At 38.2% G+C, this 23,338-nt stretch overlaps 1 protein-coding gene across 1 annotated transcript; it reads left to right on the forward strand.

Annotated features, from left to right (window-relative positions):
- Window positions 1-777: 777 nt before the first annotated feature.
- Window positions 778-16,117, forward strand: CTNNBIP1 (catenin beta interacting protein 1). Its single transcript, XM_010172325.2, has 4 exons — window positions 778-805; window positions 3,508-3,629; window positions 4,097-4,187; window positions 14,969-16,117. The coding sequence occupies exons 2-4, from the start codon at window positions 3,534-3,536 to the stop codon at window positions 15,025-15,027; spliced, it is 246 nt and encodes an 81-aa protein (XP_010170627.1). The 5' UTR covers window positions 778-805; window positions 3,508-3,533; the 3' UTR covers window positions 15,028-16,117.
- The last annotated feature ends 7,221 nt before the right edge of the window (window positions 16,118-23,338 follow it).

Genomic DNA, 23,338 nt, shown 5'->3' on the forward strand with positions numbered 1-23,338 from the left:
TGAACTGTCACTTCATGTGTGAGAGTGAGCTGCTTGTCTTAGAGGCTAATGTGATGGATAGGAAGAGTTATAAATTCTTGCCATGCCCTGATACCCAGTGTCAGTTGTAAAATATGTTCAGAAATATGTCACGAGTCTAAAAAAAGCTGTTTAGCTTTTGGTGACTGAACAATGAGGTTGGTCTGAAAAATCTGTGCGCAAAGGGTTTTCCAGCCCAGCTTTCAAGTGCTGGTCTTTGTAATTGCTATATTCAGATAACATATGCATAGTTGAAAACAATAATTTTGGTCAAGATCAGCATGCTTTACATTTCTCCCTAGTTTTCCTGACTCTTTGGTAAGCTATGCCTTTTTTTTTTTATATATACTAGAAGAAATTACATGTTATGATGTTTGTTTTTTTCAGGGAGTTGGGTTTTATGCTGAAAGCTTCTTAAAGAATGCAAAGCTTGAATGTGTTCCATTCTCAAATGATTGGGAATGTCATCGGTATGGTCAGGGTGTAAATTGTGCAGATTAAGAGTGACTTGACCTTTAATAAACTTATTCTTTAAAAATAAAAAGGATCTGCAAACTCCATACAAACCTACAGTCTTATGAGTTTTGGCTAGACTGTGTTCTAAAGCAGACTGTGATTCAAAGTATATTGAAGGAAGGGTCTTTCTGTTTTTCAGCTTTGTATGCTTCTGTAATGCTTTGCTCATTTGTTTTCACAGGGCAGCTTCCTCATACATTTTTTCCAGCTACGATCATTAATCGGGACTGAACACGTGGGTTATCTGATCTTCTGTGGTTTTTAGAAGCAGGTACGTTGGCAGGGAAATCTCTGATGTTTTATTGCTTGGGGACAGGGGGATAACTGCTTCATCTATGTGCCAGAAAGACTTGTAGGGTTAGGGAGATTCTGCTTAAGTAACATTTTGTTATGTATGGCATATTAATGTAGATTTCTTGAGAAAGCAAAGTTGATAAGTACTTTGATAAGGTTTTTCAATCCTTCATAAAGATGGATTGTTGCTGTCTTCTGGGCATAGACTAACTTTGTAAATGGTTGTGAAAATTTACTGACGTAATATGTGCTGGGTGGTATTGTCATCCTAAACCATCTCTTAGAAAAGCTTCATGTAACAGGAACAGAGATATGTTAAAGTTTTTCATGCTGGGGTCTCAGTACTGTCTCAATACTTCTGTCTTTCTACTTTTGATGCCATCAAGTAGGAAAAGCTGTGGTGGCTGAAGCTGTCACCCAGAATGATTGTGCAGTGTATGAAGAGCAAAGCACAAAATTATTATGGTGGAAAACAATGAATAATGATATATATAGACTACAAATCTCTTGTAATACCTGATTTTTAGAGGAATGCTGAAATGTGGGCTCCCTAGCTGGCATGGGGCAGCTGTGGCATTTCCTTGGTGCTTGTGTATGGTGCCACCTATTGATAGATAGCCCATCTCATTTGTTCCATTTTTAAACGATAGATGTGTTATGACACATGGAAGGTTTGAGCAACCTGGTCTAGTGGAAGGTGTCCTGCTGATGGCAGGGGGGTTGGAACTGGATGAGCTTTAAGATCCCTTCCAACCCAAACCATTCTATGACATTTCAGGTTTTTGCTGTTAACCTTTTTCTTTTCTAAGTTGATTTCTTTGGCTACTAGTACAGTACCTTCCCTCTTCAACTAACAATATTTTTTAAAAAATGTATTAGTATAACATTAAGAACCAGTCACAACCTTTCAGACTTGGTATCTTGATAAATATTTATTGTTCTGTCAGTCTCTGGATGTGCATAACTTAATGTCTCTTGCTCACTGTCTTATTCTTTTCATTGCGTTACTATTGACGTAACTTGTTAGCACTCAGTAAATTGCACTGTGGAGTATATGCTTAGTAACATAATCCAATCTATTTACTGGAGTTGGCACTACTCAAAAACATGGGATCATTTTATTCCCCCTTCAGAAAGCAGTTTACTGATTATAACAAAACAAAAAAAAATCACCTTGCACATTTGCAGGCTGCAGGTTTCCAAGCAGAACAATCTGTAGCAAACCAGTGTAATGCAAATCTTCCCACTGGAAACTCCTTCAAGTAGGACTGGTGATAGAACTTTCTGCACTTTTTACTACTGTTATCTTTATCCTGAGTAATGTGGGTGGTGAAGCCCATCCCAGCAGCTGCTACCGAAGTTTGCATTACTTCTGACTCACTCAGGAGGGCCTATGTGTAATTTTAAACTGTTTCCACACCCAGATTACTTTCCCTTAAAAGTAATAATGAAAATAAAGTGATGGGAGAGGTTGGTAAAGACTATGGGAACACTTCACATGGAGAAGAGTGTGTTTGAACCTGCTGTGATAGAGTCTTCACTAAGCATGCCTTGTGTAGTGTATATCCTTGGCTACTAAGGTTCAGGGGAGCAGATTTCTAGTTTATTAGAGGACCAGACCCAGTCCTGTGAATGAAAACTAATCAGAGAACTGTTCTGGAGCTGATTCTCCGAGCTGCACATGGCAGAAGGGTGTTTGACTGGTTTACACCTCCATCCACTGATTCCTTAGCAGGGGTTATGTTTCTCCAACACACACTACTTCTAAGAGGTTAGTTGAGTTTGTTATACAGCTGTACTAGTGTTTTATTTAAAGCACCATTATTTTCTAAATTTGAAGTTAAGGTTCTTACTATTGTTGACTTAATAAACATGGTCCAAGATGATTTTTAATAGTGGCTGAAGAGTATGCCTGAACTTTTTTTTGTCTTGGTAAACACCCTATTGTGGAACTTCAGTGATTACCAAATACTCAGCAAAGTGTAATCATGCTCTGCACTATAGAATATAGATAACATAGTCTGTTTATTCCATCACATAATTATTTTTTATTAAAATAAAAAAGCAAAACTTCAGCTTTTAAATTCAGTGAGAAAGGATGATAAGTGCTACTCCTTCCCTGCTCCTCTTAGCAATTCTTTCTCTCTCCAAAACAATTTTATAAATTTTATTAACTCTTACCAAACTGCAGTGGCCTTTTTTTATATGATATAAAAAGGAAAAAGAAAAAAGAGAGATGAGAGACTTAAAAGTTTAGGTTTCAACCAGCTTTTGTTTAGCCACTGCAGGTTTGATGGCTGTGCATTCTGCATCCTGTTTTCATACTGGTTGTGCTTATTTATGGGAAAAAAAATCAGAACCACGGTCTCTTCTGTCAGGGTGATTCTTTCATCTAGTTGTTAGAATTCTCTTTTTCTACTCATGCAGTGTATAACAATAGATAATGAGCTAGCAGGGATGTGAACATCAGCCTCTTTCAGTGTTGGAGTTGCATATGTAAAGCCCAATTCAGCTGTTCAGATTTTTAAGGATTTCTCTGATGAAGCATGTGATTCCTTACTCTACCAGGCTATTAAATGGTCTACCAACTGGTAAAAAATAGGCAGCTTGAAAATTAAACTTTCCTATTATGCCCTGTTATCTCTTTTAGTTTGTCTTTTTCTGGTCTTATATCTTCAGGAAATCCAGGAGCTGGCAGGAGGGGAATGAACCGTGAGGGTGTCCCCGGAAAGAGTCCGGAGGAGATGTATATTCAGCAGAAAGTGAGAGTCCTACTCATGCTGAGGAAGATGGGATCAAATGTAAGATGCACTGTCATAGTCATATTTTGTGGCTTTCCAGACATAATTTTGTCTGGAAAATTATGGGATGGTTTTATCACTGAATTGTTTTAGCTATCATTAATTTAACCATTATCTGCAATTAAACACAATTGATTTTTGCTTAAATATTGAGGCTTGTGATGCCTGAAACTAAATCTGAGCATCTGATACATTTCTCTATGTACAGTGAGGTTTTTAATTATTGGAAAACTAGCAAAATAAAACAACTGTTTTAAGGTGGCTTTGAATATCTCCATGAATGCACGATGTACCAGTTTGTTGCTGTGTCCTTGCTGATGGTTTAGTTTGCACACATAGCAGTTAGATTAATCTGTTGAAGAATAGAATAGAGGCAACTGTGATGTTTCTTATTGGAAAGTGGGAGATAATATTTTCAGTCTTTCTTCATTTTCCTTTTTGCTGACTGACTCTTTGTACATTTGCAGCTGACTGCTAGTGAAGAGGAGTTCTTGCGCACGTATGCAGGTGTAGTGAATAGCCAGCTTAGCCAGCTTCCTCAACACTCAATTGATCAGGGTGAGTACTGGGTTTGTTTGCTTGTGTTTATTTAATCTGTGAGAACAGTTTTGGAAAATACCAAGTGTAGGTTCCTGTATTTCTGTAATAATATGCGACCTATTTAAAACCATCCTGCAAACTGGGATATGCAAGTCATTGCCTGCTGCAGTCTTTGGATGAGAACTAGTGTGTACTGTTCAATAGGTGAGTTTATTTTCACAAGTCAAGTCAGTCTTGGCTATACCTAAGATTTGGATGAAGAACTTTTTTAAACATCTTACTCTCCATGATAACTCGAAACATTGATAGCCAAAGTCCTGTGAACTGAATGAATGTCTATAGCTTCCTACTCTTTGTAATACGTTAAATAGAAATAAGTTTTAACCTGGCTGATATTTTGCTATAGGTGAAGTTAAATTCAGGTATGCATAGGTTCCTCTAGTTCTCAGTGTGTCTTACTCTGTTCAGTTTGGATCAACTGCATAAGATGACTTCCGTCTGAATTTTTATATTTATTCTTAAACTGGACATCTGTGCTTAAAAAGCAGCAAGACTGGGGATGGCAAGCACTTTCTGTGTGCGCTTCAAACTGGGAGTTTTATAACAAAACAAAATGTGAAGTAGATACAGATCTCTAAGGTACAAAAGCAATTTGTTATGCATATAATAATGTAGTTATTATGACTCTAGTTGCTTGATAACACTTTTCTCACAAAATAAAATTTAATCATCGAACAGCATCTTTTATTTTTCACATTTCCATGAATGTGGAAGTAAAGTGCAATGTTAGTGTTTCAGCCCAGTAAGAGGGAAAGTTTAGCAATAGGAGGAATTTGTTTCCCATTGCATTTCTTAATTTGTACAATGTACTTAATTCCTTAACAGAGGTAGTAGACATGAAATAAGTTTACAAAGCTGCTTTGGTTTGTTTAGATTCCCATTCAGGGGATGAAGTACATGCTGCTTCTGTGAATTCTTTGCTGAAGTCTTGGTAAACAATTGTGTGGCGCTACTCTGAATCTACTAATCTCTTCTGAACCTGAATGTTTCTTTCTGAATTTTTTTTTCTCCCCTTCATAGGCCTCCTGCCAGATCACATTCATAATGTAGGATTTGGTATTGAAGGAAAATTGTAAGACTCGTATGCCAGAAAGAACTGAGTTGAGCAGAAATTTAATATAGATCTAAGACATTTAGCAAACCATTAGAAACACAACCTGCACAAACTTGCTCTTCAGTTTTAAGCCTGTGTGTTCATTCCTCACATAGCTGGGGGATTGATGGAGATAGATATACTTGTATATTTTGGCTCAGAATTATTAAATTTTTTTTGCCAGTCTAAAGTGAAAATTTGCTAGTTTCTCATCTAAAACAGAGGTAGACATATTCAGTTAAGAAAGATGTCTTAGTTGCAGTTGGCATTTTTCAGCATTATTCCTAAAGTAACTACATTTCTCACACTGAAAATAGATGCTGAATTACCTGCACTTGGCAAGGAAGAGAGAATAAAAACGTAAGTCCAGCCAGGGGACACAGATACTTTGTGCAGCTGTGCTCCTGCACAGCCTGATCTAACTTTCTTGTCTAAACTGTCTGGTTTTATTATCTGTAAAATTATATTTTCTCACTTTGCAAAGGGCTTTGGAGACTCAAAAAATTGAATTTTAGCATAACTTTTAAATGTAATCAAAAGAGAGACCAACAGTTGCTTAGTCATACAGGAAATGTGTTTCGTACACTGTTCAAAAAGTTGTCTTTGTCCCATATTTGAACAGATGCTGATTTCTCTGTTAAAATTTTCTTAAAGTCCTTGAAGATTCTTAAAACTTTGTCCATAGGGAAGTGAAGTCCTCCAAGTTGATGCTTACTTTGATCTAATCTGAGACACTGCTGTCTTTCCTGGGAGACTTGACCCCACACTCTACCTTCAATCCTCTCAAATTATAATTAAGCTGGTGATGTGGCCATTAAGATATTTTCATGGTAGGGGAAAAAAGAACAAAGAAAGAAAGTAGTTAAATATTTAGAGAAGTGGGAAAGGTTGTTGGTTCTTTTCATAATCAGGTATGCCATCTCTACAGATTAAATAGTGAACAGCATGAAGAACAAATGAAAATGAGGAAACCTAGACAAATACTTTTATCTTTGGAGAAAGGCGATGCTGTAGTATGCTGTGTAGACCTAAGCAGCTATAAATTACTGCTAAGGAGTTTGATTTCCTTAGGGATCTCTCCAGATTTATAACAGTCAGTTATGATAATGTTCCTCTTTGCTCTTAGGTTTAGTGGCTCACACAACAGCAATCATTTCAGTCTGTCTGAACCTTTTGCTGTATCTGGTATTGGTGAAACAGGAAGGGTCGATTATGGAAGTGTTGGAGATGGAGAACACAAATTGCATAGTGTCCAATTTGCCAGTTTAAGGGAGGTTCCATCTCCACTAGATGGCATTATCTTGTGCTGAAAACCCCGTCCCAAGCCCACAAGCTGAGGTAGTTCAACGTTTTGTGTTCTTCAGGATTGCTTAGAGAAATTTTCTTCCCTACTTTTCTCTGTTTTCATTTAATCTCCTCTAGAGGATTTTTCTTTTTTTTTTTGTCTTTATGAACTTGCCTTATGCAACAACTAAAAGGTGTGTTATTTAAGGAGTAACTTACAAAGAGTTAGTATGTTAGTGGATTTCACAATCTTTTCTTCCATTAGAAGGACAGATTGCTCTCAGTCTAACTTGTCCCAGACCTATCTTTAGAGTCATATTCCTTCAGCAGGCACACAAAAACAAAAGCTAATTTCATACCCCCATGTAAAAAAGGGAACGACATTCTTGACCTTAACACTCTGAAAGCTTTGTTATAGACCTGCAGATTGGTGTGGGTCACTTCAAGATGCTGTAGTCTGGCTCCACAATTACAGGAAGGTTGTTTTGTTTCTGGATTTTTATTTTTTTTTAAAAAGAAGAGTATAGAGGATGGATGGCTCAGAATTTTGTAACTATTTCACAGTCTCTATTTCAATTTTTATGCTTTTCTTTGTTGTGCATCCATAAAATACTGTCTTAGAACAGCTGGCTGGTGGCCTCATAGTAATTTACCTGAGGTAGCACTGCTGAGCTTATCACCACATGGTGCTCCCTGCTATGGTTTGTGATAAAGACCCCTCCACTTCTTTGTTGAGTCTATTTGTCTGACCACAGGGAGTCACTGCAACCTATGTGTCCAATATATATTTGCAGCAATCTTACAGTGCATTGAAGGAAGCAGTTTACACTTGTTCCTGCTCAATTCAAGTGCTTGTGCCACGAACCTTCAGTGAGCCACTATTAATAACAGTATCTCTGACATTTAAAGTCCTTTCATGATACTCTGCTCACTATCTTAGGGTTCAGCAATAGAAGTTAGGTACTAATTTTGATCAAGAAACATCTTAGAATACATCTGTAATTTTTAAGCAAGCAAGCCTGAAGTCTTAAGACTTCCCTTCAGTTTGCGCTTATTTTTATAGGAAAAGGAGAAATTAAACTCTCTACCTTTTTATTTCCCATCTTGCTATCCAAAGGAATTCATCAGTTCAGTCATACAAAATGGTTTAGGATTGTTTGCAGATCTCCCTTTACATTTGAAATGTACATTTGGAACACCCTCATTCTTGAAGCATCTCCATTGTATACATTCATGTGTTCATAGCTTGATATTTTAGCTCTTTCTATAAATACTTCGGGCTGTTCACCCGTTCTTTTCTTCAGCTGATCCAGACAGTTGTGTTGCATCCATGACAGTTACAAGGCTTATCTAATGTATTAAAAATACTTTATTACCCATTGAAAGGTGAACTGCTAGCAGAAGGGGTAAGGTCTCAGTAACCCAGGAAAGCCTGAACAATAGTTACAAAACTCTAGGCTGAAATACTAAATACTTGAATTTAGTATTAAGAGACTAAGCATTAAAATTATGCTCACATTTATTTAATAACCATTTTATTTCTGGATCATTGCTATTATGATCAAACACTTATATGAAAGTGCAAAATATAGGGCATTTTTCTTTACTCAAGGAGCTTTTTAGCTGACATCTATGAGTTGCTTGTTGTTTTTATGGCTCCAGGAATAACTGAGGAACCCAAAGACATCTCTGTTCAACCAGTGTATATGCTAGAAAGTGAATGTGAACTGTTTTGAGATACTAACATATTAGTTGTTTTCCCTGCATTGCAGCAAGAACTAACACAGCTCAGACTCATTAGGTTTCTTGAGCTTGAAATGATGAAATTAAGGCTTTCTCACATATTTTGAATACAAGCAAAATGCCTTTCAGGAAGCTATATGCACAGAAGCATCTCCTGCATAAAAACCATGTTTCCTGTTTCCCCATTACTTACATTTCTAAATGGTAGGCTAGCACTTGGCTTTCTTAAGTCGGCTGCTCTGGCAAATCTGTAAATGGAAGCGGTGCAGCTAGTGAGCATGATATGTGAATTATACCAAGACCTTGGTGATTACAGCTCTGTTGTTCCTATAGCAACAGGAATGTCGTGCTGGTTCTTGAAGGAAGCTGGTCCCTTGGGGAGGGCAAAGCCAAGATGCAAACACATGCCTCAGCTAGGTTAGACACGTTCTCTAGGTGGTAGGGCATTAAAAATGAACCCAGGCTGCTTGTGGAGTTAGGAGGGCGACCATGCTTATGAAATATCAGATAGTGGTAGATAAATGGAGATAGACCTCTTCTCAGTGTGGCTTTATTCTTTTGAACACAGGGTTTGATTTAGTGTGCTCCTCCTCTCAGCAGTGCATGTTGTGTCTTTAGAGTGCCAGACTAGGATCCTAGTACTGGGAATTTCAGAGAAAGGTTGTTTAGAAGATAATTGCTGGGAAGTGATTGAAGAAATGTGTGTACGCAAAGATTTTGAGGAAATTTTTTTTTTAAAATTTGTCAGTCTTCAGACATTCATGACAGACTTAAACTTCTGATTTCTAAAGGCTTTTTGAGTTTAGGTAATATTGCAGGTGACTACAAACAAATCTATTCCTGGTTCAAAGAACACTTGGAAATAGTGGTGGTTAGTTGCTTTAGTTATCATCTTCCTTTGTGTTAAGGTAGTGTGGTTTTAATCCAGTTTGTACCCTGATGGCTTGATGTCACTGTAGCTGAATACTTCTGTGGAAAGCATTCAGTCATCTTGGTGAAATTTTCTGAAAGTTAGGTGAGCTGATTAGCAGCTGCATGTGCTGAGCTCAGGGGCTATCTGCAGTCTTTACAGCTGTAAAGTCATTTGACCTTCATATCATCTTAGCTTGCTAAGACTGAAGTCGAAGTGGTGTAAAAGAACTACAAAATTCAGCAATCCAAACAACTGCAATTAGAATATAATTGCAGCAGGATTTTTTGGAAAGTCTGTGGGGTAAGACTGTCCATATTGCGTTTTAAGATAGGACATAGACCTACCAGTTAATTATTGTTAATTTCTAGGAAAGATGAGGGTGGGAAAGTGTAAGGCAGAAGAAGTAGGTTAAGTATTTGCGTGTCTGAAAGTTGGTGTTAATTAATGCTTTGCTCCTGAAAGAAGATGGGGAATATTTTGTTGGGTATGTGTAAGTCTATTTCAGTGTAGAAATGTGTGACCAGAAAAGGGATAAATGCAGAGGGAGAAGCTGTATATATAGAAGGTAGAAGGTCAGGTATAAGTGTGCCTTTTTCATTGTTCTATACATTAATTACTGGAAGTGCAAAGTGCAGTGAAGGATGTGCTAAAAGTAAACGTGGTTCACCGTCCTATTGTCTTAGTTGCAGACTTTTGGCAATGTGTAGCTTAACTTTATAACCTGTGCTCTGCTTTTTAATTATTTTTTTTTACTTGATTAGAAAGAAAACATCCGTTGTGGGAGCCAAGTGGGACTGTAGCAGAGGCTCTATTCACTAGTTCTTGAATCCCTGCTTTCCTTTCACCACATGGAAACCCCTGCTCTTTTCTCTGGAAACGTTTGTACATGAGCACAGGCGGCTGTGGAATTGCTTAATGAGCAGACTTGTTAGATTAGTTTCATTTAGCTCTGGATAGTTTGGGTTGTAGGACTGGACTTGAACAAAACCTGCTTTTGTGCTGAGAAATGTGGATGTGGATGACCTGTTTCTGGACAAATGTCACTCGGGTTTTTTTGACATGGGAAGTCTTCAGAAATAATCATGCTCCATAAGTGGCTTCTGGAAGGTTGAAAGCACTGATGAGAGTATCCCTTTCGTTTGCATACTGTGCTCTTACCCTTAGTCCAGTTTGGCAGAGAAGTTTTCCATTCTTTTTCAGACCATTGAATTGCTCAGCTAAAATCCATAGGACTTCCTGCCCTTCAAGAGGTTGTGACGTTGTTATAACTAACTACTTGGTTTACAGACACGAAGGTATCTTCCCTTTTTGCAAGTCCCCTGAGCACACTAGTTCTGGATCTGGGAATTATTATTGCCTTTTATATCCCAGTCAAAAGTCACAGTGCTTGTGAAGAATGGGAGAAGTGCTGAATAATAAACTCTCTCTTTTTTTTAGTGACTATAAAGTAAGGCCACAAGGTGCAGTACCCAAAGGGCAGTGATACGTGTATCGAAAGTGACTGGGCTGACATTGTTTCAGTGTGAAGTAGATGGTCCTGTACTCATAACTTCATGCTAGCATCAGATTTGATAGCCTGCAAGAACTTTCTACATGGCTACTGTTGTTTGCACAAAGGATGTCTTCCTCTTTGGAATAATGTATCACCTCACTAAGGATAAAATTGCATCTTTAATGTGAGGATAAAAGACATTGGCATAGGCTTGAGTCTTTACTGCAAGTTGTTGTTTTGTTGGGTGCTGTGCACTTGAGTTACCCACCCACTTACTTGTCTACCTGGAAGGTATTCCTGTCTTTTATTTGATAGATCAAATTGGCTTTTTAAAGGCAATTGCTTGAGGCTTTTGCAAATGCTGACTTGCATTTAATTCCTGCAAATTAAAACATTGGCAGGTCTAACAAATAACAAAAGGAACTGAGGAGGGAGCAGGAAATAAAACTCTGAAGAATTGTGTATAAAATCTGTTTTTTACTAATCTTGTTTAAAGTCTATGGGATATAAAAATATATCACTTCAAATCTTGATTTTTTTTGTTGTTGTTCCTTTTTAAAATGAATAGCTAAACCCCTTTTGCCACCTCTGGTCTTCATTGCTATCCTGTTCATTCCTGTGTATTGTCTTGCTGCTCCTTGGTGTTTTGATGGGACTTTATAACTTTGTATTGCCATCAGATTTTGTAGTATATGACTATTTTTCTGTTCCTGGATCATTTATAAAAGTATTAAGTAAAATTGGTGCAAAGGCCAACCATTGAGAAAGTGCAGTCATAATCTTCTTATCAGCCCAATGATTATCCTTTCAAACACAATTCATAATCTTTCCTTAATGAATTGTTTACCCACCTTGGTTCTTGTACTGATTGCCCATCTTGATCTTAAACGTACCGTATGCAAAACTATGTATTGTAAAGTGCCAAAGAACATCAGAGAGGAAGAATGCTTTTTGATGCTGTTGTGATTTAAAAAAATAAAATTAAAAAAATGCACTTTGGTCCCGAATTCAGTTAACTTTAAAACTGTGCTTGCTGTAATTACATTGGCAGTAAAACAAGGGCATTTGGCTGTGAAAGACTGAAACCTTGAATTCTAGACCCATTCTCCATCCACTTTTCTACTTCTTCCTTTAGGATGCATGTAAAAATAATTCAGTAATACTAGAGGTATTCAATCACTTTTCCACGCTTTTATATTGTATTCTTTATTGTACTCTTGCCTTTTCCTCCAATAGAACACTGATTTAAAATTTGGCTTTTTGTGTTTCCCTGTTGTGTTGACAAGCTGTATTTCTTGTACTCCCTTCTCTTTTCCTATTCGGAGTCCAGGCAAATGGCAAGTTCTCAGAAGTCCAGATTAACAGTGACAGTGGTATTGAAGCTGTGCCAGGTGAGCCTAGAAAATGAGAACAGGAGCTAGCTGAGTGTGAACCCGCTCTTCAGCGACAGCTATTTTGATTGTGAAAGGCAAAATGAACTGCAGAATTCCCAGTATCCTTTGTGCCAGGAGCTATTTCTGCTCATCATGTGTTTTAGAGGGCTGCGTGCTCGGCACAGGAGGCTGTGCACAGGAACAGTGCTGAAAGCAGAATTGTTTGGGACAGGCAGACATACTGACCTGTGTGTTTATGGGTTGTGTGATGATCTGGAATGAAATTTCCTTTTCTGCATGAAACTTGTAAGGATGCTTGTAAGAATTTTTTTCATTTTTAGACTGTAGGAAGAGGAGACACCAGGAAAATAATCAACATCTGTTAAGTAATCCAGCTCATCTCTTGTGCTAATGTGATGTCATCTGTGATTTTGCAGTTGCTAGGCTACTCCAGCTGCTCTGGACTTGCACAGCAAATAAAATACGGAGGCATAGGTTGTGCTTTATGTGCACTTTCTTAATGCTTCCAAGTGTCATTAACTACTCCCTCCTCTTTTTAGCATAGAAGTGTTCTTTAGAATCTTTGCAAATAAAATCCTTCTTTTTGTAGAGGCTAGTAGTTCTCATGCATTTGAAAAAAAAATACAATCAACATGGCAACTTGTTAATTCAGAGCTGGATCCTACTGCTGTATATCATTTCTGTTTTGATCAAGGAAAAAACAGTTTGTGGAGAAGATGAAAAGGGAGATGACTGCAGGGCTTCTGAATGTTGGCAAGAGGGAGCATCAGAGCAGTTTTTGATGTAGTTCTATGAGATATGGGTCCTACATATGAAAAACAAACTACTGCTTGGTCCTTAATATTTCCTCCTTTGAGTATAGCATATAAATTGTGAAGTGTATAAAAATAAATGTAGTTGCATTTCATAAGCATTGATTTAGTTTTTAAGAATATTAGCAAGGGGGAATTTACAACCTTCTCTTCCCTGTTTTTTGGCCACTTTTCCTTCTCTATTGCAGCTAAAGAGCAAATTAGATAACTGAGAAATTGAATTCATGTAACAGATGAGGAATTTTTATTAGTCCTCCTTCTTTTACCTTGTATGCAGGTGTATAGGCAGAAGTTGCTTGGGGCACAAAGCTGAAATCTGCTTCTTGATATGCTTCAAGTAAAAAACTGGAGAATTTTTATATGCTGCTGCTCCATCCAAGTTGAATTTGAACTTTCCAAAGCCCAGTAAGAGAATCCTGTGGAGCTGATCAGTTACCTGAATGGGGCAGGCAGGCAGCGCTGCTTTTGTCATTTCCTACTTTGTTGCCTGATCCCTTAATAGAAGCTTTGAAGAAAAACTTATTAAGCAAAATGATCCCAAGCAGACTGAATTAATTGATGAAGGCCAAAATGCTCATTGTGAATCATCTGTTGCACTTAAACACTTAAGATCATTTGAATGGAGGAAATAATTTTTAGAAATTGCATAGGCAGTGACTGGAGGATTCCTCATGTTTTCTAATCAGTTAGATAAATGCTGTTAGAGGATCTACAGATGAAAGAAAGCATTTACTTTTGTCTGACTTTCTTGGGGATCAAATTTTTACCAGAAGTTAAAAATACTGCACTCAACCCTTCGGGGTTATTTTCTAATTCTTGTCTAGACTAGAGATACTGATTTAAACCACTGCTTTGACACTACTGTATGATGTATTTTTATTTCCATGTTGTCCTGAAGACATTTCTCTTTAAGTGCCTGTTACACCATGCTCTATAGTTAGGATGTCCAGAGAGCTGATGTTTTTTTCTGAAGATTTCAAGGTATCTTTTTGAAGAACAAGAGATTAGCATGGAATGACCTTTACAAGCCTTTATCAGACATGATTCTCAAACCATTGAGGTCTTTCTCCTATAAATGCCCAATTGAAAGACAACACAAGTTTACAAAGACTTAGAGATGGTTATACAAAGGTAATAACATCTTTCTGAGCTTAGGAGACATGGGTTTTGGTGGTATTTATACACAGTTGATAGCCTTAATTGGAGAGAAAAAAAAAAATCCAGTAACTGAGACAAAGTCCACACACTGAATTCTTCTGGAAAAGACTTCTTCAGGCTAGGGATCAAAGCATTACTTAGCAAAGCTGAATCTGTTCCCTGGGCAAATGGAAGCCTTCAGGTTGAAAGAAAATATTGCATTTCCATTAGAGAATGGAATGTCTGCAAGACATGTTAGTTTATAAAGGGTGTTTTAAGTGATTTTCAGGGTGAGGGGGAGCAAAAACATTTCAGCTGGCGTATTAAAACCATTTTTTTTCTTAAAAGCAAAGAGTAATGAATATCTAGATGTAAAGATAAAGAATATTTAAATGTCACTTGAAAAGGACAGTGTGATGCATAAGGCAGTAAAGTTTTATTGAACCGTTGAGTTTCTCATACTTCAGAGAAGCTTGAGAAGTCTCTTAAGCAGTGCCAGACTTTATGGGGCGGGGGGGGATTATTATCTCTACATGTCTGTGGTGACAAACCTGTGAATTTTTTAAAAATTTCTCTTCTTAGAAATATGTGAAAGCAAGGAATTCTTGGTTTTTGTTAAAAACAAACTGATTTCCTTAGGCTTGCAAAGGAACATTTTAAATCTACTGTTGAAATATTAAATGTTTAGACCACTTTAGATTCCAGTCCCACAAAAAGAAGAAAACACAGCTTTCTCTTCTTCCTGTCCTCTTTTTCCTTTCCTATTGAATTTATGGAAGTATAAAACAACAGTTGGGGTGCTCCATCCACCTGGTGTTCTTTAAAGGAAGTAATTATGGCACATATTTTCCTCTATCCATTGTTATTACAGGTGCTGAGGATGTTGTGATGGCATTTTCCAGATCAGAGACAGAAGACAGAAGACAGTAACGACAGGATACCTGAACAACACAGAACTGGAGAGGACAGTGAGATTCCTGAAGATGGAGGAGGATGGCTGAGCATTATTAAGTTCCTTTGCCCACCCTAATTGTTCCTTGGTATTCCTTCTCCTTTGTAATTTCGTTTCCCTTTGCCCAACCCTCAGAATGCATCTCACAGCCATCTATTCCTGTAAGTTTTCGCTGCTCAGCTGGGCTGTGTTAATTAAGGACAAACCTAAAGGTGTATTTTTGATTGGCTAAAGGAAGACAATTTTTCAAACTTGACCAATGAAAACCTTTTGTCTCACATTTTATTTTGTATTTTAAAGAAAGTCTCTTGACATCCTACTTCTAAAGAAGCTTTTCATGCTGTGGTGCTTATTTAGGTCAAACTTGTGAATTTGAAGAGGGTTTGATTTGGCTGCATAGAACTGGAAGCAACTGGTGATTGGTTGACAATGCAAATGCTTTCTCTTCAGTTGGCTTGCAGGTATTTTGCTGACTTTGACATTTTCATTGCAGAAAGCTGATGGTTTGGTGCATTGGTTATTTCTTTATACTTACTGACTTGGGGGAAAAAAGACAAATGTGCTTTGCAATATTTATTACATCTACACACATATAAATGCTTGCTTTTTTGGGTTTGTTTTGGTTTTTTTGATTGGCTTTGAAATCATGTTTTTGATTTCCTATTGGCTGCAGTGTTTCTGATGCAATCAGTTTTTCCATACTCATCTGCTCTGTGGCCTCAAGCTCTTTAGGGAGCATTTGTCGAAAGCATATTTAGTTCAATAAGTCTACCTGTTTAAGCTGGAACATGGAGATCACCAGCCCATCTGTGCTACTTCGTGGGCTGTACTGTGAACTCCTGGTAGAGCTGGCTGTTCAGGTGGCTTCTCTCTTTGCTTCTGACCGAGGAGCTGTAGATATTTTGCAGGAATTGCAAGAATGAGATCTATGGCTGTGACATGAATTTGCCAAATTTGTATAGAGAATATGTGAACTTGTTTAAAATACTACATATAGTTCCACTTTAACCCTTTAATTGCTGCGCAAGACTAGCTCTCACATAAGGAAAATTGGTGATCATTAACTTAAATCCAACTTGCACTGGGCTTTAATAAAATAAGTTTCTAGTCACTTGAAAAATTCTATGTGGTTTGGCTCCTTGCAACTATTTGATGATATGGAAATTATCTGGATCCTAAGATTTTCTTTAGGCCCTGTTTCAAGAGGCAGTAGCACTGCATTAAGCTGTCCAATACTGAGTGTACAGGTGACACCCTCAGGTTTACTCTCTTAGTAGTTGCAGGGCCTTAAAACACACACAACGCATGTACAAGCTGAAAAACCTGCAGTGAAATTCCCAACCTGCACTGACTGTTCAGGAATCTGCACATAAAATTTCTAGCACTGCTGCCTAAAACCTAGCACTTCATTTTCTCTTGTATGTGCAGGTCATTTTTACAATACTTCTAGATTTTTCTTGTGAGTTGCACTGACTTTAAGATGTTTCAAAATCTATTAAAGCAGAACTCCACTCACCTGTTCCTGGTTCCTTTCATATGGTTGTTAATGATTTGAAGTAACAACGCCAGAATCTGACTGACAACATGACCATTTTCATGGCAGGAAATTATGGTGACAGGACGCTGTTGTGGTCTCAAAATGGGGAAAAAGCTTGAGAAAAATAATGGAATGCATGCAAAATGAAGAATGGACTTGTGAGCACAAGCTGGGAAGTTCTTGAGTAAATAAATACTGTGTAGTGAGAACAACTGTACAACTATTTATGAAAAAGATCCTTTTGATTCAGTTGCAGCTTTGTAAAGTTCAACATGAAAGTAAAACTTTCACCCCTGTTTGTTGGGGCGAGATAAGGAGTTTCTTTGTCAAAATAAACCAGGAGTGAGCCCAAAAGATTCTTTAAATTTTGACCTGGCTGCCTAAGAGGCACTTTAATTTAAACTTTGGTGCAAAGCGGGGCAGCCCTTAGAGGGTTAATTGGAGGGGTTAAATGTGTTTCTGGCTGCTGGCTGAACTGAATGGGCTGGATTGTGGTGGCCTGTCATTGTCAAGCTAACATGCATCCTCCGTGTGTATCTATGGCATTTCTGAGCTGTTAAATCTTTTCAAGGAGAAGAGTGAAGTGTTTATGTGGTTTAATCTTTTCACTAAAAATGTAACTGTTGGAGGGGGGGAAATACAGTTTTTAATAGCTACTCTTGTTTCTTTTTGATTTATTATACTGTTCAACTGCCAAATGGAAAATACTTGCTTGACCTTTGCAGAAGACTTCCATATAGGCTTCAAACTTGGAGTCTTGAGTAATAGACTCAAGTCAGCTGAGAAAGATATATTGATAAAAGGCGATGTGTTGTATAACAACGCGATTTGGGATTCAGAAACTGGAGATGATATAGTCTCTTGAGAATATTTGTGCTTGCTGTGTTACCTGTGTGCTCTCTTCCTCCCCACTGGTGATTTCTTAACTTTAAACCAGGGCTGGAAGATTTATAATAAAGAATTCATTTATAAATCATGGAGAAAGTAGTGGAAAAAGAGGACTTTCCAATCTTCTTCTTGCTGTGAAAACTAAATCCCTATTACCACTGTGGAGCCTAGATTAATTGGGAGGTAGAGAAACCTGCACAGAGTACATCAGCATGGTTGACTTGTTTATTGTACGTACAAATTTCTCTAGCTTTACACTTGTGCTTTTGCATTCTCAGGCAAACCATTACTAATAAAAAAATTTAAAAAAAATAAAGAAAGAAATAAAGAAATCCAGTGTTTTAGAGGTCAGAGGTGAGTATGGATCTAAATTGAAATACATTGGTAAATAGGAAAGGCTGCATAGTTCAACGACCAACCAAATAGTGCTTAAGGCATTCAGTAAGGGAGTGTAAAAGCTTTGGAGGCACCTTCCAAAAAAGCACCCATGCTTTGAGTGGTCCTTTTGGGAGACATGATCCTTTAGATATTCAAAATGTGCTGTTGTACTACTTCTCTTACCAAGCTTATAATTTACCTCTCCTACCACACTCTATTTTGCAGAGCTTGAGGAAAAGATTTAGAGCTCTCATCTCTCTCCAGATGGATAGCAATTGCTGTAATTGTTGGTAGGTCCTTGTGTCTGTGACCATTGCCCATTGTAAATGAAAATGAGACTCCACCACTCACACAGGCCTTTAGATTGATTCTCCCAGGTCCTAAAATAAACCACGAAGTAACAGAACATGTGAGCTAATGGCACAGCAACACTTTGGAAGGAGCTATTGCCTGAAAGAAGCAATAGAATGAAATAAACTCTTCATATTTTTTTGTTCCTATTCCTAAGGTAAGTAGTTCCTATGAGTTGTCTCCTTCTCATGGCTGTTCAGTGGCCTGTGTGAAAGTTTCTAATGCTTTATCATTAAATCTGTTTCAGTTCTGTAAGGTCTATATTTCAAATTCACCAGCAGCCTAAATAGTTCTGGTGAAGGCTAAAGATTAAATGGCCCATGAAAGTCAAAGACCCCTGTCACCTATAGAAGAGATCATCCTAAATAAGAATTCAGGGTCATATGTGGGATAAATTTCTATAGCTATTGAGAATCTGTTAGAAGAATAGAACAGTGCTATGTCTAAAGTTACCAGTGTTTTATAATGCAAGAGGGGGAAAAAAATAAAGGCCAAAAGTTGAAAGCTTTGAATCAAATATATATATTGTATGTTAGAAATTATTTTATGGAAGACATACTGAGTGCCTGGCCAAGGAGGGGAATGTATAATTTGGATTACTTTAAGATCAGTCCTTTAGCTTTCTTTTTGGTCTTTTGCCTCCTAAAGGACTGTGTGGCAGAGCTGAAGAGCAAAAAAAGGCTGCAGGGCACTGGGACCAGCAGAAACCAACAGTGCAGTAAGAACAGTTTCTGGAGGTTTAAGAAATCTTCAGTTGTATTCAGTGTCTACAAAAGAAAGAGTCCTTAGTGAGTAAACATCTCTTCCTCACTTATTCATCAGTAACAAAGTGTTCCAAAGCTTAGTGGATAATAAAGGGCTTTTAAGAAGCTTTGTTAAAACTGCAGAATAGTTTTTAGGTGTAAGAGTAACAGGAGGCTGAAGTGTTGCACAGCTGCTGCCTTGGTAGGATATTTGCTGAATGCAGTTGGGTTTTAAATTAACTGACAGCAATATGATATACATCTAGCCTTAGCATCAGCCTATTCAACACTGAAATGAAACTGGACCTATTTGTTACTCAGTGCTGCAGTCAGAGGTGTGTATCTGTGACTTCTTCAGAGCTGCAGTAAGTAGGTCACTGGATTGCTGTGGTGGTTCTTCCAGATCTGCCTTGGACCTGCTGTGTAAATACAGCAAGTCTATGCAGACACTTTGCACTACCATTTCCCTTAAACCTCCTTGTTACTGGTGCTTTTCATAGTCTTGCAAATACAGAAGTGCTGTATAACAGGGAGAAGCATTGTTATTACTTACCAAGGTAAGAGGGGAGCTTGGATCTATTCCCTGTCAGACTCTAGTAGGTTCCCATACAAAGACAGAAATCACCTACTGTCTTTTGAGCTCTGCTTTCATTTTCTTTGCAGCTGATATGCCCTAAGCAGAATTCTTGCAGTATGTTATAAACAACCTGGCTAGTTTCCTTTGTAGCCTGAAGCACTTCAATTTTGGAGTTTGTTTATTTTGGAAAAGAGAAATATATTTTTTTAAGCTTTATAGCCTGGCCTGCTTACAAGCTGTTTCATGTATCAGCATGAATTAGTTATACGCACAGAGCTTTTTGCTGCCTTGACATTTTCCAGGTTAATTCTCCTTGCTAGTAAATGCTGATCGGTGGCCAGAGTCCTGTAAAACTCAGAAAATAAACTGTTAAGCCTGTTTTTAACAATTAAAATGCTAACTCCAACCCAGACGTGGACTGATGCATCCATACTTCCCTTTAGTTTTCACCTTAGATTATTATTGCTGCTCTTTTCTGATGCAGTTACAAATACAGCAGTCCCTCCAGGGTCAAAAGATGATTGTGTCTGTACCCTTGGTGGGAGCAGCTGGAGACACTTACTCAATGCATAGCAAGCATGCTCTCCCCATGTGTTGTGCCTGTCATTGCTACACAGCACCTGAGCTCTTTGGAACCCCCCAGAGAAAAAGGCCCTTTACCCACTCAGAGAGTAACACAGGTGGTTAATAACTATTTTTTTTTTTTCCCAAGGTTGTAAAATACTTCTGATTAACCTTGTTACTTGAAGTTGGTTGAGCTGAATTCTAAGGTTACATCTGTGTTCTGAGTTGAGGCTCTTAAAATATTAGGGACCCATTTAGCTAGATTTATGTTTGAATAGGTATTCAATAGTGTTCTTTGCTTAACTGTTACCGTCTAATCCCCAAGCAGAGAGTTCCTTGTTTTACTTGCACTGTACACCACTTCTGTGTAGCTAATTTCAATTTTTGGAAGACACAAATAATAATTCAGTTATTCAAGCATGCAGATTTTGCTGTTTACACTGTAGTCCACATGTCACATAAAACACATTCCCATTTTGCAGTGAGGTGAAAGTAATTTTACTACTCTTTGCAGATAAAGCCTGTGGCCATAACTCAACTCTGATGCTTGCTATGTTCTAACTGATGTAAGAAACAAGGATGATTGTTCTGAAAATATCTTTCCTCAAATGAGGGGAATTTTGTAGGATGAGCATGGATAATACAAGTTTGAATTGATGTAGAGATACACCAGAATAAGAAGGTGGCTCCAAAACCTTGCTCTCTACCCATTCTACCTGTGGAGTTTTGTTGTAAGCTGCCACAAGAGTTCAAAAGTTCCTTTTGTTTCCTGCCCTTCGTATGTTCCTTCAGAGAAGCTAAATGCATAATTGTGGTCCAAGACTGCAGACCAACTTGTGACTGGAACTGAAAAACAGCTTAATGATGTCTGTTGTGCAAACAGGAGCCCTGTGTTCAACTACAGTAGGAAGGGAGTGTGGCACTGGAACTAGTCGTCTTTATAGTGTAGGGTAAGACTATGATGGTCTCACTGTTACTGATGGTTTTGACATTTGGTTTTGTTTTTTTAAACAGTGTGAAAGGATGGAAAGTTTCTGTGATTTCAGAGGAAGGATGCTGCTTCAGAAGAGAGCAGCTTTGGGTGTTATTTATTAAGTACATCCATTTGTCCCATGAAGTAGGAGAATACATGAAGTTACTTGATCATGGAATGACATAGAAGCTTGTGTTGCCGCTGACTGTGCACTGTAATCTGTTTTCAGCTTTACTTGCCCCCTCCTAATCAGAGGGCACAGTGTAAATTGCATTGTATGTGATTGAAATGGACGTGGCAGCCAAGCATTTTCCTTCAGTCTTTTGTCATGTATCTCAAGTGCCTGCAGCAGACAGACATTAACTTTGTGTCGCCTGATGGATGTCTGCGGTTAATGCCTGACGTGTGTGCCTGATGGTCGCAGCCAGGCATGGAGTTTTCTTGTGCAAGTAGAACAGTTCAGTGTAGTCTGTACTCTATGGTTTATTTTTTAATGGCTAGATTCTGCTAAATCTCTGGTATGTGTGAAGAAGATGATAGGGGCAGGTCAGGAATAGATGAATTTCTGTAGGTGGAAGTGTAAGAGGAGGATTCTGCCTCACTGTTGTATTCTCATAAGCTTCTTTGAGCCTGAAGAAAGATGGTAATTAAACTAGACAGAATCTTAAGCTTTTGACTTGCCTTGCCAGCAGCACCAGACTTCACAGTCTCCCTCTAAAAGTAACTGTGCTGCACGCTGGTTCTCTAGCATGCTTAGCTGCTTGTACCATATGTGCATACAGTACAGCCTTTTGTTTTAGTCTGGCCTTGACCTTGAGGTCACAGTCTTCTGCAGCTAAATGGGACATTTGGACTTACCCTGGCTAGTGTGGCTACATGATGATTTTTACTTGATTTTTTTTTTTTTCTCCTCCTGTCTTTAAACGTAGCAAAGTCTAGATGTCAGAGGATTGGAGCAATGCATGGAATTAAATGAAATCTTTTAACTTTCAGTGCTATTGTCAAAAGGAGAAGGCAAGATTTGGATAACTGAGAAGTGTTTAGATTAACAACATATCAGTAACAAACAGGAAAGGCTTTCTAAGGCAGACACCAAAACCAGCAGAGCTCAGATATGAACCTGCTCTGGTAAGTAGTAGACTAGTATGGTAATGCTTCTGTGCATGCAGAGATTCACAGCTCTCCGTCTATAGAGAACATCCTTTCCTCTGTCCTTAGAGTTTTAAATAGAGAATTTGTCAGAAAAAGCACAGTGGCTTAAGTACTGGTGAGATGGATCACTGAGAATGATCTTTGACGTGGTAAGATCCTAGACCTGGTAGTGCTTACAGCTTAAAGTCAACACCTTCAATTCAGCTCAGGCAAAAGGAACATCAAATTCAACTGTGTCAGGCTGCTGTAGAGCAAAGCCACAAAAATACCTCTGAAACACAACTATTATTAGGTACTGCTTCGGGATCATAACCAACATTCGGTCTGCAGGATTGGGTAGTGACTTAGTTGACCTTCAGTGACAATTAAATTCTGTAATTCTAAAATTACACATACTGACATCTTTGCAGGAGAGGCCACGCTGCTTTTGTGATCTGATGGATGGTGTGTTCTGCCACCTGGGTAGAAAGAAAAGGTTATGTGTGTTGTTTCTTTAGTTTCCTAGCTTGACAGAGCACAGAGAGTTGGTTCCTGTCTGGACCTGAATAAATCTTTATGAAGGTTCTTAGCACCGTTCTTGCTTAGAGCTACTAAAGAGAGAGGAGGAGCAGTGAGGGGGGAAAGAGGGATTAAAGGGGAAAACCGAGTAGGTTATAAATGCATTTTTCTTTGTGCTGGAGGTTAAATAATATTTTATGCATGTGACAGAGATACTGTGATTAAGGAGCTGTCAGGCAGAATGAGAGCTGGGCAGCAAAGGGAGCAGAGATGCTTGAGGGAAAAGGGTATGAAGATGTTCTAATGCTGAACTCTCTTGTGCATATCTAGCGTATGATGTGTGGCTTTGTGTGCCTTTCACTGAAAAAAATGGCTATTCTACAGATATTTAGAGTTTTTTTCCCCTTCATTGCACAAGTATCTTTTCTGTCTGTGATGTCTCACTGGTTACTAGTGACATTACTGTAGAAAATGGTCAAAAACTCTTAATCTGTGCTGCTACTTCAGGGTCTAGGATTAGGACTGTCGAATGGCATGATAATCTACATAAATCATGGCTTTAACAAATGGAAAAGATGTCACATTGTTCCATTTATCCTGTTTACTCTGTAGCTCCTCTGCATCTTGC

This window comes from Antrostomus carolinensis, unplaced genomic scaffold (assembly GCF_000700745.2).
Source record: "Antrostomus carolinensis isolate BGI_N321 unplaced genomic scaffold, ASM70074v2 scaffold35517, whole genome shotgun sequence".
NCBI lineage: Eukaryota > Metazoa > Chordata > Aves > Caprimulgiformes > Caprimulgidae > Antrostomus > Antrostomus carolinensis.